The sequence below is a fragment of the Echinops telfairi genome, unplaced genomic scaffold, assembly GCF_000313985.2.
Source record: "Echinops telfairi isolate 266 unplaced genomic scaffold, ASM31398v2 ScPeMD7_443;HRSCAF=831, whole genome shotgun sequence".
Lineage (NCBI taxonomy): Eukaryota > Metazoa > Chordata > Mammalia > Afrosoricida > Tenrecidae > Echinops > Echinops telfairi.
This window is the reverse complement of record NW_022104341.1, coordinates 18,805,505-18,820,558: the sequence shown is the minus strand read 5'-3', so window position 1 is coordinate 18,820,558 and position 15,054 is coordinate 18,805,505. Positions and strand designations below refer to the sequence as shown.

Here is a 15,054-nt window from a genome sequence, read left to right as displayed (position 1 = left end):
GAAGGGGAGGTCACAGCACATACTCCTGGTCTAGGAAAACAACGTCATCACAGAGCAGAACCATCACACTGCCACACCAGCATTTCTGGAGCTTTCCTCTCAGCAGGAGTCAGTGGAAGGATTTGTATATAAATGTCTTATGATAATAACATCAGTAGATGATATAATTTAAGTGCTATGTTTCCTTATGCCAAACTTCAGAAAGGTACTCTGCCAATAGGTCCCTGGGTGGTACAAACAGTCAGTACTTTTGGTTGCTAACCAGAAAGTTGGAAATTCAAGTCCAACCTTCAGGTACTCAGAGGCACCTTAGAAGAAAGCGTTGGCACTTTACTTGTAAAGACACAGCCATTAAGAACATTATAGAGCACAGTTTCACTGTAACATGCACAGTTTTACCATGAGTCAGAATTAACTGAATAGCAACTTGTATACTGGAACTGGAACTCTGCCAGGATCCCACTATGGGCCAACGCAATGTTTGGTGTCATACCTAATCAGAGGAGAAAAAGTGTATGTCCATCTTGGTTCTTTATGAAGGAAAGATGATTTCCTAGTAATCGCCATCTTACTATGCAAATGGCAAGACTTCATCTGACAGCCCAGAGGAATGAGGGACACTATCCCCACTGAGCTTTTCCCACAATCTTGACTCTTAGGTCATCACCACCTACCTTTAATGGTTCCCCATTAGCATCCCAGTAGATATGTTCTGTAAAGTCTAGCACAATAATCATCCCGAGGAATGCACACAGCCACAAAGTAATCAGTGGTCTCACTGAGAGAGTTCAACCCTACCAATAAAACAAGAAAGTAGAAGAGAAAAGGAAGCCAGCAACGTACAACCGCACGAGAGTCAACCTTCCCATTGAAATAAAGTTCACGGCAGTACAAGATTTATAGAATACCGAACATCATTTACCAGAGAAATAAAAAGAATTATCACTGCACTGAATTAATAGAGAAATAGATAAAAAAGTAATAATTTAAATAGACAATAGAAGCAAAATACTATGTTTAATTGATCTTCAGGTCCACATTTTTTAAACAGTTTATTGGCACATAGTTCACAAATCATACAATTCAATCGTTCAATCACAGCAAAGAGATTATGCAAACACTGCCATATCAATTTAACATTGCCGCCCCCCCCCTCCCCCATGGTTAATCTTTAAAATGAGTGTGCAATCCCAGTCAGTTCTGGTGCTCCTTCCCCTCCCACCTTCATTTTTCATTCTTGAAATCCCCTTTCCCTCCCTAGAACCCACCCCCTACTCCTGCATCCCCTATCAACCCTTGTATCAGTTACCACCACTGTGCATCCACTCCTCCTGTGGGTCACAAACTGGGAACCCCAGCAGAAACAATAAAACCCAAAATGGAAATAAGGTGAGAAGGATGAAGTAATAATAAGATCAAGACAAAAGTGCAAATAATGAGTAAGAAAAAAGATCCTTCTCATCATTCCAAAAACCGGGGAAGAAATTTCTGTCATGGAACACGTAAGAGATACTTGCACCCAGAACCAATTCGGCTTGGCTCTGTAGGGAGGTCCTCTGGCCAAGTATGGAGTTCGGTCCGCAGCATCAAGATGACAGTGGTCTCTGCCTGTTAGTCAAGCTGTTCGAGACTGGCCTGTGGCTAGAGCGGGTCTGTCAGTAGCTCAGTCGGATTAGATACTCTGCAGACAGGTTTTGGGCTCCCACTGCCCTCTGTAGCCTTCTATACACTGAGTGTTCAGAATTTTAGCTCTGATACTTTTCCCTTCACCATATTCAGATTTTTTCATTGTCATCTTTGAATCACAGAAGTTGGTGTGCTTTTGTGTGGACTTAGTTGATTCCCTGCAGAGATGGCTGCTTGTTTTCAATACAAACCGTTAAGACCCCACAGGTCCACTTTTTTTTTCTTCCCACATCATGGCATCTCTGAAATGGGGATTCGTTGTAATGAACAGGGTCTTACCCATGCTTTTTGTCAACAGCCACGGTAATGTAAAGTGCTCCTTTTGCACACCGCCCAGTTCCATCTGCTCAGCTACTGCTTCTCTGACCTCATGTACTCGGACTCGGCTTCTTTTTTCACTGTCGCTGCTGTGGGGCACTCCTTGCTGTGACTTGAACAAGCTGAGCATGTGTCCACCTTGGGCGTTTGCCTGTGCTGTTCCTCTTCCCACTGAAAATCCCTTCTCTCACTCTCAGGTTACTTTAGATGTTTATTCCCGTGCTACCTCGCCCTCCTCCTTTTATCTGAAATTACAGCACTGTAACATTCCCCATCCACCTTCTTTTTCACTTTTAACCTACTAACATGGTTGATATTTTACTATTTATGGTTTGTTTCTCTCAATAGAATATAAACTCTAATAAAAGCAAGAATTTTTACCCACTTTCCTCACTACGGAATCTCCAGCTCTTGCAATATCTTAATATATATTAGCGGAATATATGAGTCAAAGAATAAACCCATGAATTACAAGTTTAAATATTATTGTGCAAAGTAGAGACAGTATAAATATCATACCATCTGCCTCATGGGCATTGACTAAGTGTCAGGTACTTGAGATATAAACCTGCTTCTCTTTCCAGCTAAGAGTAAAATTTGGTTAGCTAATCCCTTGGGCCTCTAGGTTGAAGTATATAATTTCTGTGGATGTTATAATGTGTCTGTTAATTGAGGTATCTGCTAAAAACACCTATTGAAAAGTGAGGGTTAGGAATGAAGCCAGATCTGTTAACATAAACTTTATGACCGCAAACGATATTAGTGATGAGAATGTTAAGTGCAAAAGAATTCTGAGATAATTTGTAGTTCAATTTCCTTTGCTTGCTAAATAGCAAAAATGAAACCGAGGGCTTTAGAGATTAGCCAAGGTCATGAGCTAATTGGTGGCAAACTTTAAACTCTACTCAATGTCTCAGTGTTCATGAAGGTTCCCAGTGTTCTTTTAAACATTAACTAGTGCACACAGTAAACACTAGTACCTTGTTGGAAAAATAAGTAAGCAAAAGCTATTCTTTAACTGTTTAGATATTATGCTCAGATTTGATTTGATGAAATCACCTGGTGGCAAGACTCTATCAACTAATTTTTCTCTCTTTATGGCCTAATTCAGCTTACAGAAGAGATTGGGAAACTTGAAGATAAGGTGGAATGTGCTAATAATGCCATGAAAGCAGATTGGGAAAGATGGAAACAAAATATGCAGAATGATATCAAGTCCGCATTTACAGATATGGCTGAGGAGAATATCAGCTATTATGAACAGGTACTGTCTGATGATTGTTTCACATTGAAACAGTTATTTTCTCTCTCTTCCGTGGTGAAAGAGTTGATGAAGAAATGAAGTGACACCTTCAAGAGCCTCTTGGGTAGCTCCATTTGGTAGCTCACCGATAAGCCATGGGGTAGCCCAGATCTCTTACTCAATCAGATGTGCTTCTGTGGAGGGAGAGGGACTCACTTTCCTTCTCAGGCAACATGACCAGCGTGCCCAATTTGAGCTGAGCCTGATGTGGGAAATATGATGCTCACATGTTTGATTGTGCCTGATTTCCCTTTAGTTACTTGTTTGGGAAGGCTTTTCACTGCTACTGTGGTATTTTGGAGTTCTTCAGAAAACACTTGCAAAAGCTTCTAATGATTCTTATCTCTGCCCCCTCTGGACGCCTGCGTACCCTAAAAGTAAGGGTTTGCTGAATGTGGGAAGGAGCCAAGACCCAGTTCAGGACTGTACCCTGTGCTCTTGCCATCCCCCTCTAGAGCTAGTACAGAAAGTACCAGCCATGGAGCATTCTATTCTAGTAGTTAACGAGTAATGGTGTTAGTCTTTTTGTAGTGTCGAAGATAATATGGTCATCGTTTTCTTTTTAAAAACCACAAATGGGTTCGTAGACTCAAAGGGACATGGCAGGGGAGGCTGGTGGGACCTGGGAGCTAACAACAAGCCAAAGAAGAAATGCCCCGGCATCGATCGAGGTGAGGGTTGTGTGGCTCTTACAAATGTGATTGAACTATTGAAATGTACATGTGAATTGTATGTCAGTGAAACTGTTAAAAACAAATTGATTTAAAAAAAGATTATTTTTCAGTTTTTACAACTGTTCCTCAAGGCAGTTATTTTTAAAATGGTTTTTATGGTAGGATATTTTTTCCCAAGCTTCCCGGGTGATGTAGCAGTTAAGGCGCCTGCCAATTGAAAGATTGGTCGTTTGAACTCGCCAGGTGCTCACCAGGAGGAAGGCGTGGCAGTCTGTAAAGACAGAGCCTTGGACAACCCAGGATGCTGTGCTCTGCCCTGTGTAGTTGCTGTGGTTGGAAATGACTTGACAGCAGTGGGTTTTTAGTTTTAGCACTTTTCTCCATCCAAAATATTCTAAACACACCTTCCCTAACAAGTGTATTTTCAATTCATATGTTCAACCATATTTGGCTGAATTACTAGGAGATATTTAAATTGAGAGCATTATTGTGTGCTTTGTCGTCCACAGTGCCTGTCAGGTTAGTCTATATTGAAATAAGTTTTAAGATACTGTAACCTGAAATAGTGTAAGTTTTGAAAGATTAGCTAATTGATATTTCTAATGAACAAATGGTCATGGAGTACCTATAATAAGATGCACTGGAAGCAATAGAGTATATAAGATAAACCTTGGCCTTTTTTCACATAATTACAGTCAAGGGCAGAAACAAGCAGTTACAACAACTGGTCATAGTAAAGTGTTTTCAGGATAGGGACTTACGCAGTGGCATCTAACCTACTTGAGTGAGAGGCTCTTCAGAAGATATGTTTTAAGGTGTAAGGAAGAGAGTTCCAAGCTGGGAAAACAGGTGCGTAGGAACTTAGATGCGAGAGTGAACATGGCATGTTAAAATGCCTTTTTAGCAGGCATTTAACAATGTCCAGTTGAAGAATGAGGCTGAAGAGTTCAGGTCCATCTTTTGTTCTAAGGGAAGTGGGAGCCATTACAGAGCTTTCAGTAGGAAGCACAAGGTTAAACTTGCTGTTTAAGAAGGTAACTCTGCCTCTCTACTAAGGGTCTTCAAAAATTCTTGTATCTCTTAATGCCATTTTCCCATGAAATTTTTGAAGCCACCACATGGAATTGAGATTGAGACAAAGCTGGAAGTCGTGAGAATAGTTACAGGGTTGTTGCAGTAAAAAAGGCAGCTATGCAGACTGATCAAATTGTTTCACAGGTGTGGGCTAGAAATGGGTGGCAGATTCCAGTGGTATTTCTTTTTAAGGCTGGCGTTGGACATAATTTCTTTCTGTGCTTTACGCTTTAGTCTGTATAAAAAACCTTAAGTACATGCAAGTCTCTGGAGTTATTTTTCATATTTTGAAATGATCCCACTCTTTCTTATGGATAAGGCACATTTATCACCTTAAGCCTTTCTAGTAGCGGTTGCCGAAGCCATCCCTATTGAGAGGCAGTAGAAGACTGATTCTAGAACCAACTACTACTTAGCTGTTCAGTTCCACAGAAGTAACTACTTCTCCTTTGTAGTGGAACCACATTCATATAGTTATGACAATCAGCTGAGCTAATTTGTGAGACAACTTGAAAATCAGATTGTGCAATTTAACCCTATAACGCCTGAATGTTTAATTTCAGGGAAAAAAATTTTTTTTTGTTTTTATTCTTTACTTTCATTGTTATCAATACATGTTGATATATATTTTTAATTAAATGTTACAAAAACGTCGTGCTCGGCATTATACAGATAAGTGATTATTATTATAAAACAAACGGGGGAAAGTCAAAAGACAAATAAACCTTATGCATTTTTCGGTAAATCATAGGGTTTCTCAAGCTTTTCTAAATTTGGACTTTTAAACTTTTTCAAGAGAGAAATGCATTGCAACTCCAATAGAACCTCCAATTAATATGGTTTGGCTTTGAACAGTCTTAATACATAAAGATGTTATTTTAATTTTTATTCCACTTATACAGAGTACTGTTTTCTTGGAAGGTCAGCCAGCATGAACTAGCATGCCATGACTTTGCCTTCCCTCCAGTGTATGACATGTGTGTTGTGTTATCCGGCCTCTGCTTTCCCTAGTCTGCCAGGTGTATTGCATTTCTCAATTACATTTGTTCTTTTTCCTTTGTGCATTTTATTTTCCCTTTCTGAGTGAAAAACTATTAACTGATTTAGCACCTAAGTCCAGTAAGAGCAGAATCAGGAGCCCTCAATAATTAAGTCTTCGTAATTAGCACACAGGCAGGCGGGGAGGCCGGCAACAGCAACAGTCTGCTCTTATCTGTTAACTTCAGAATTGCCTATATGTACCAGAAATGAAATGGTCCTCAATCTTTCCTTCAAAAAGTTTTCATCATTTTCTCGTGGAAATGTCTACTTTTTTTATTACCATTTGCATAGATGAATCCCCAAAGCATCAGTCCCCACTGTGAGAGATGAAATGGGGTATAAACATTTGCTTTTGAGTTTATTGGCATCAATTGAAATGGTCACAGCTCATTTATATCTTAAAATTTAAGTATCAAAGTGACAGAGGAAAATCAGAATAAATATGAGTTATAGTCTGTATCAGAATCTAATTATAGCCGTACTGGAATGCTACACTTCAACGTGTGAGTTTATTTGGAGAGAGTTGGTGCCACATAGAAAGCCAAAACCCAAACCACTGCTGTCGAGTCCGTTCTGACTCAGAGAGACTCTGTATGGGGGGAGTGGAACCGTTGCCTCGGTTTACTGAGGCTGTAAATTCACAGGAAGAAAAAGGCTCATCTTATGTCTGAGAAGCAGCTGGTGGGTTTTAGACCACTGATCTTGGGACTAGCAGCCTGATGCTTATTCCATAGCACCACTAAACACTTTGCCAAAAAAAAAATAGTAAAATACTTGCCAAAAAAAATAGGTAAAATAATGTTCTTCACCTTTTTCTTATATGAGCACCAATTTACTTTGAGCTTTTTTTTTTTTGGAAAGCAATAGTAACAAAGCAATAAACCAAAAATTCAATTGACCATAGTTCAGTACATATTTTGCTAACCAACTAACCCGGGAAAATTATTTTCTGCTAAAGTGAAGGGATGTTAAAATGATAAAATATGACATTTAGATAGATGGCTTGGCTCTTAATCAATGCACAAATTGTGTGGAGCAGCATCTGACTTCTCATGGGCAAGGAGAAGCCAACTCCTATCAGCCCGAGCTATACTTCATAGGCGGATGCCAGCTATGCCTCCACCCTCCCCATTTTCACCTTCTGACATCATTCTGTATCACTGTCTACATCTCTGCTGGACTTGATCATATTGCCTGAAGGCACTTGGCTTTTGCTCTCTGCAGACTGGAAAGCCCGCACCTCTGTCTTATGCTTTTGTTGTCACCATGGATTGTCATTGTCTGGTGGTACAGCTTTCTCTCCTGGAGCAATGTGGTTCAGCACAAGAAAGAACCTCAGTGCCTGTAAAGAGGGCTTGGAGGTGGCATCTTACCTCCTCCAATTTCACCAGGACAGTCCAACTCTCCATATCCCAAGACTGAGTCCTATGAGGCAGAAGTCAAATATGTCTCTCCTCTCCACCCTGCTTTCCCCAATTTTGATACCATCTAGCTTTCTTCCTGGCATTCCACCCTTCTGGGTTCCATAGTCCATTGCAATGATCTCGTAGTGCTAACAATACTCCCAGTAAGGTTCATTACGGGAGCTAACAGGTTACAATTCAGGATAAGAACAAGCATTCCTCTGGTCCGGAGCATCTATTCTCAGCTGTGCCCACAACCATGCCTCTCTCTGGTTGGTCCATAGTCACATGGCCCCTTGGCCTTTGCCCTGCCAGGACAAGTATTACAAAGCTCCTTTAAACTGCCAATAAATACCCATAGGTAGACCATTCTGGAAGCAGCCCAAAGACATTTAACTTTACTCGTTCTGTTGGCCAGGAGCCCGCAGCTGTCTCATGTTCTCATTACTGCTACTTCCACCTCTGCTGGCACTGCTTCTTGACCTCTGCAGCTTGGAAGGATCTCAGGGTCCAAATGATGCGCTCTCTTTATGGTGCTTGTGTCTTGACAGCAGTGAGATCCTCTGCTCCTGCTTCTGAGTTGACTCATTTTATAACTAGGGGGACGGCAAAACCGATCATTCCCCTCATTATTATCTCATGCTCCCTATGTACTTGGTCTCACCGGATTTGTGTGACTGTGACCACAAGAAACGTAACAAGTAATTTCATTTTACCTCAGAGTCCAAACGACATACTCTACTCTTAACTCTTCTTTCTTGATCATAGGGCCTGTCTTTTTTTCTGTTTTTGAGATGCCTAATTTAAATTAACCATTTTCCACGTACCTTATTTCCATATACCTCATTTGCCTGATCCTGTTCCATAATGGTGCCTAGTATACCTTTATTAGCAAGCTAGTCAGTCCCCGTAGTGGGTCACAGATGTCTCATTGACGTAACCTGTCCTAGTCTGCATGCTCAGTACAGTATCCAGATGATCCCGCATCTTTGTAGTGCTCGTGGCTCCAGTGACGGAGGAGTGGTAGCTGTGTTTGAGGTGCATTCATCAGGAATTGAACCTGGGAAGGCAAGAGTTCTAGAACTGAACCAAAAACTGTTACTGTATGCATGTAACCTTTGTTTCATATCCTTATTTTTCTGTTTGTAAAATTAATATATGCTTACTAAACTAAAGATAAACAATATTGTAACAAAAACAAAAGGAATGAAAATAGAAAGAAGAAATAAAGACCACCATTGTCCTTTCTCGTAGACAATGGTGAATTTAAATACAATGATAGACAAATAGCTTGCTGTTTTAAGGTTAATTTTTTAAAATGATTTAATTCCTGTATAGGCTATTAACATTTCAACATAAAAACATGTGCTCAGATATTTGCATCATTATGATTACAGTAGATATGTTACTTTGAGTTTCTTATTTTAAATTTGATAACTTTAATATGTAGTGATATAATTTACATACAATACATTGTTTCTTTGCCTTTATTGGCTTAGATAACTACTACTAGTTGAACATTTATCTTAATTCTCTTTGCTTGCCCTCATAGATAGTATTACTGGACATATTTATAAACGTTAGTCCTTATAAGACTTTTTGTTAAGCATTTACAAAGTAATCAGATCAGAGATAAGCACGTTATAGATGCTGCCAATCTTACTGAAGAATGTCAGTGGCTTCATATAACACCATTAGTCAAGAGTCTGGTACCATCAAAACCTTGTGCTAAGCGCTATGAAGGATCCAAAATCAAACTGCAGTCTTGCCATTGGGGGGTTACAGTTAATTAGGAAGGAGTAGTGTATTTTCACACGATTTATAAAGCTTTACAATGTGTTAGTATTTTGAGTAAAATATGTTTTAAAATTAGTTTTAGTTCCTTATATCAGGATGAACAGAATTTGTGGATTGTTTTCATCAACACTGGATAAGAAAATCACATAGAAATTTAGGAAGCTGAAAAGCAGGTGTAGTGAAGGGCATCGTTTGTAAGAGAATTAGAGAAAGGAACAGATCGTTACAACAGTGGACCACCTAGCCCAATGAATACTGTTGCTCATGGTTTACTGAGTACACACAGGGACCCATTTACTGTTGATATAAACTCGGGCATTTGGGGAAATGATGCAATCACGGCAGTCCTTCTAGGAACCAAGTGGATGAGCATGAGTGCTCGCAGTTTCTTCAAATGTGGATTTATTTCTTCAGGGGATCAGCCCTTGTTATTCTGGTCTAAATGGCAAAATGGACTCTAGGAAAAGAGGGTTTCTTTTATTGTTTTTTATTCAATGATAAATTGAATACACTTTAAAACATTTTGTAAGTTTTTTGAATATCTACCAGAAAACACTCTGGGCCAAGGTAGGCCAGCATCCAAGCACTGTGACTTAAAATGGTTAATCTGTATTGATCGATTCGCCCATTTAGATACGTATCAGAAATACTATTTTTAAAGCTAGAAATCAGGTAAATTATTGATTTGTGTTCATCTCATGTCTTTTTTTAAAAAAAAACAACTTAACCACTTCTGCAACTTCTGACGCACAGCAGTCGTGCTCACCTGATGCTGCTCAGCCCTGGTGACCAGCGTACCGATCCTAGCGAGAGACAGCTGCAAGTGGGAAGGGATTTGCTTAGAAAGCTCTCATTAGTATAATTTTGAGCAGAAGGAATGGCACAGTTATTTTTATTTATTTAATTTTTTTTTCAGTTATTTTTAATAATTTGTGTTTTGCTTTCTTTCAAATTTTCAGGAAAGAGACAAAAAATCTAGGTGTATAACTGAATCATTAAAATTATGTTTCTGTCAGCCCTTTCTTAGGATAAATTGAATGTGGTCTGTAAATGTGTTGTACCTCAAATGCCTCTCCTTAGCTTAAGAATAAAGAAATTGGCCGGGGTTAGAATTGCCCACAAGGAACCGTGTGACACAGACATAGCTAACATTGGACGTTTGCTGTCCTTATGGACAAAGGAGTCTTTTTATTCCCGTGAGCAGTGCGCAGTTCTACCGTGTCCAGTAGGGTTGCCATGAGTCAGAATTGACTTGAGGACAGTGAATGTGAGGGGTGGGTGTGTAATGGGGGAGGGGCATTTAGATGAGATGTGAGAGAATGAGAATTATCCAGAGTCTGTAGGACAGATTTTAAAGATTCATAGCAGGGTGCTTTTCTTTTTAAAATTATGTCTCTTAACCTTAACTGAATTCCCTTCGGAAAAGAATAGTTTGTCTCTTAGGAGTTATTGAACAATATCCCAGAAGTGCAACCACGTTAAACAGATCTCAATTCGAGGTAGACTGGATTTCCTGTAAAGAAGACACACCAGCTTTAGAGACTTAAGTTGTTTGGAAATTTACCGGATCCCATCATTTTCACACATTTTAAATGTCCTGATAGTTTCTGATCTTCCATGTGCCCTGACTGTACTTAATGTTAGTTCCTGTCAAATCAGCCCTGGCATCGTTTTGGCACCGTGTATTATAGAGTAGAACTGCTCCTTAGCCTTCTCTTGGCCATGACCTTTCTTCCATAGAGGCTCACAAGGACAACATAACAAGCTCGTTGTCCTTCAGTGCAGTCCCAGTCCTAGCAGCTTTGTGGGTTTCTGAGACCGTGCATCTCGAAGGGAGTCACCTCCTCATTCATCTCCATGGAGCAGCTGGTGCTCTGGAACTGCCGACCTTTGGGTACGGCCCAGCACTCATCCACTGCACCACCAGGGCGCCTTCAAAGAGCCAACCTTGACGTACCAGTCCGTGGCAAACTCCTGCTTTACCAGGTGCTCTCGGTGTTCCCACTCCCTCCTGTCTTATCCCTCATGAAACCTGAATGTGTAGATAAAAAATTCAGGCTCCATCAAACCATTTTCTCTGGATCACTCAGGACATGTAGGATTGATCATCTTCCCCAAAAGAAAACACTGTTAAAAATGTTAAATAGCTATTTCTCCTTGTAATTCTTATAAAAGGACCAACTCTATTGATTATTAATGATAAATTTTGCCCTTCTTTTCTCCATCTGTAGGGAGCCCTGAGGCATAGTGGTTATGTATTGGGCTGCTAATGGCAAGGTCAGCAGTTCAAAACCACCGACCACTCCTCAGTAGAAAGACAAGCACCAGGTCGCTACTCCCACAGGTGCAGGGTGGCTACGAGTCGGAATCGACTTGACAGCAGTGAGTCTGCTTTGATCCCTGGTGACACAGTGATTAAGAACTTAGTTGCTAATCTAAATGTTGGCAGGTCAGAGACCCCCAGCGGCTGTATGGGAGAAAGACACGGCAGTTTTTTTCCAGAAAAGATTATAGCCAGGAAAATCCTCTGGGGCAGGTGGATACTGTCACACAGGATCACTGTGAATCCAAATTAAATTGATGGCATCGAACAACAACCACCCATAGAAGAGCCTCTAAATGGTGCAAACAGTGTGCCCAGCTACCAGTCAAAAGGTTGGTGGTTTGAACTCACCCATAGTACCGTGGAAGATCAGATGCTGAAAGGTCACACCCTCAAAACTGTGTAGAGCACTTTGACTCTGCATCCATGAGTCAGAATTGGCATACCAGCAACTAACAACGCAGCATGCCGTGGAAAGAATTGTTTGATGAGCAATCAGTTCATATTTTAAATAATTCTCAATATCTACAATGATCAGAGCAAGGGACATCAATGGCCTGATATTGTATGTTCCTAAACATTGTGTTGTCACTTTCAGCTGAGAGGCTTCACCATAGATCATGGTGAAGTTTGGATTGGACCTGGAGGCTCCTCTGACTTTCTGAGTACTGATGAATTGTTAGGAAGACTGGTCATTTGGAGGTTAGCTACCAGAAAGACTGGGAGCTGTCGTCTTAGTTTTCAGGAGATCTCTAGGAATCACGAATAAATATAGAAGTGATCATTAAAAAAAAAAAAAAAAGAAGAAGTGATCATTATGCTTATCTCAGTGAAATCTGTGAATTAGTGTATGGAATTTAAGACATTTAATAAATAACTTTCTGCAAGTTGCTATTTAAAATGTCTGAGGTAGATACCAGGCATCATTCTTAGTGCCTCTATTTATAGCATATTTACATATAAATATACTATTTATTGTGTATGCGTTAGCCCCATTATAACTTACTTTACATTGATTAAATTTCGTTGTGAGTATAGCCGTTTGATAACCAAGGGACTTGTAGTCTAGATTATTTTGTAGGGCGTTTACCTTACTATATCAAATTGTCGATGAAACTCTTTTGGAAAGAAACCTGCTTGACTTTGTTTACACCTTTATGCCTTAGATTTACTGGTCATGGAAGTCATTTGTAGAATAAATGAAGTTTTCTCTAGATCATAGGAAAATGGCAATGACAAGGCCTCTAATGCTCATTAGAGGACTTCACCATGTGAAGTTTAGGTAGCCATGAGCCCCTGACAGTGAACATGAATTGAAGATAGCTGTGTAGTCTTAGTGGTCTCTAAGCGATGGTATTTTCAGTTGCCTCATGTACATGTGAAAGTTGGACATTGAATGAGGAAGACTGAAGAATTAATGTGTTTGAATTGTGGTGCTGGCAAAGAATACTGAAAGTGTCATAAGCTGGTAAAAGGACAAACAAATCTGACCTGGAAGTGGTATGACCAGAGTGCTCCTTAGAAGCAAGGATGGAAAGACTTTGTCTCACAGACATGTTGTCAGGAGAGAAGGACATCATGCTTGGTAAAGTGGAGAGGCAGCAAAAAAGAGGAATGCCTTAGGCAAGGGACTCACATAGTGGCTGTAACAGTGGACTGAACAGTGTTTTGTTCTGTTGTGCAGAGGGTCACTATTAGTTGGAACCATCTCAATGGCCCCTAGCAACAACATTTTACTTCCCTGGGTTCTAATCCCCATCCCATTGGGTACACAGAACTCACAGACACAATTCATGATTAAGAGGTTGATTAAAAAAACAACTTTTAATGCCAGTGAAAACTACTCAGGATAGTTGTTTATCACGACACATTATAAAACTTTTTCAGATCTGCTAATAAATGTCCAACGGGCATACCCTTCCATTGGAAAGCTCAACCTGAAAGCATTCAGTTCAAGCTCCATGGCTTAGGTCACATCCAGCTCCGTGAATGATTATGTGCTCAGAGGGACCCCACTCTAGAAAACCACAGTCCAAATGCACCCAGCTCCATTTCCATGGGTAAGCAAGCCCAACTTTCCCAATTGAGTGCCCAGGGGCACCCCACACCACAAGCCAGCCTTCTGTCGGAAAGCACTCATCTTTACTTACTCCGTGGGTTGGGCAAGTCCATCCCTCTGTCCTAAGCTCTGTGTCTTAATTCTGCTCCTCTGGTGTTTATAGCTATCTTCTGGATCCAGGGAGTTCACTATTGCTGGGATCTCAGGTCCAGAGAATGTGCTCACGTTTGGTTCTTTTTGATAATGAGGTCCCATCTCACTATCCCTTCTCATTCCCAGCGGGCTCATTTTATACACAGCAGGATGGCAGTCCAGAGAATCCTGTTCACAGTTACACACAGGTGAATCCTACTGATATCTTCCCTCGCCTTCTTCCCGCACCCATGCAGGAACAGGTCACTTGGTGGGACTTACTGACACTGGCTAGCAGTGCTGCATTAACCAATGGCTGCACAGAACTCACAGACAAAGCTCATGAAAGAACTTCGAAGCATGTCCCAATACACCACTCAACACTGAGCATTTCTCATTGCCATCCGAGTTGTTAACTTCCTTCAGGAACCCTGTAATCATGAATTTTGTGAATTCTGTGTAGCCATTGCAATGGATATTAGAACCTAGAGATCAAATGCAGAATATGAATTAAGACAGCACAGTTGGATAGGGAATTATTTAATATGGTTGTTCTAGCCTTAGCCTTTGTTATTCCCACCAAATGATCCTTCTTTTCCTGATGAGCATTATATCATTGAGTGGTGAGTGATTGCCATCCTGCAGTATATAAAATGAGCCTTCTCAGAAGCAGTGGGTGGGATCCTACTACAAGCAAAAGAGGAGTACAATAACATCTTTTGGATCCTCTGTCTGGTTTGCCCCTCTCTTCCTGACCTGTGGTTCTTGGAACCTGAGTTGTGGGTTGTGGCTTATTGCCTGACCTGATTTCACCAGCTTCCACTGTCTTGGGGATGGGGAGGATCCTCTAGTTGGGCATCTGAAATTTGGATTTGGGACTTTGCAGCACCTATTAGACATGAGCCTGCTTCTTCTTCTTCTTCTTTTTTTTATTTAACATTGGGAGCTCTGGGTGGCCATGGCCATGAGTTTTGGGACTCTGGGACCTAAGGGAATATACAAAGGGGAGGAGAAGGTGCTCGTTGATGTTAGCATTGACAGAGAGGTACAACAGTTTGGAAAAGTGGGCATGTATTAGTCTGGGTACTTTGGAGAAACAAATCCACAGCAACTCATGTATAAGAGAGAGTTTTATGTAAAGAAAAAGTGCATCACGAAAACATCCCAACCCAATGCTGCCCAAGCCCACAAGTCCAACATCAACCCATTAACCCAACACCAGTCCACAAAGTCCTCCACCTCAC

At 40.7% G+C, this 15,054-nt stretch overlaps 1 protein-coding gene across 1 annotated transcript in view; it reads left to right on the top strand.

The window, feature by feature from the left end:
- The window catches only part of SNX7 (sorting nexin 7), a 70,839-nt gene that overhangs the window by 41,229 nt on the left and 14,556 nt on the right, over positions 1-15,054 (top strand). The window contains exon 7 of the mRNA XM_004699567.2: positions 3,116-3,268. Within this exon, the coding sequence (XP_004699624.1) occupies positions 3,116-3,268 (153 nt within the window). The remainder of the gene's footprint in view (positions 1-3,115; positions 3,269-15,054) is intronic.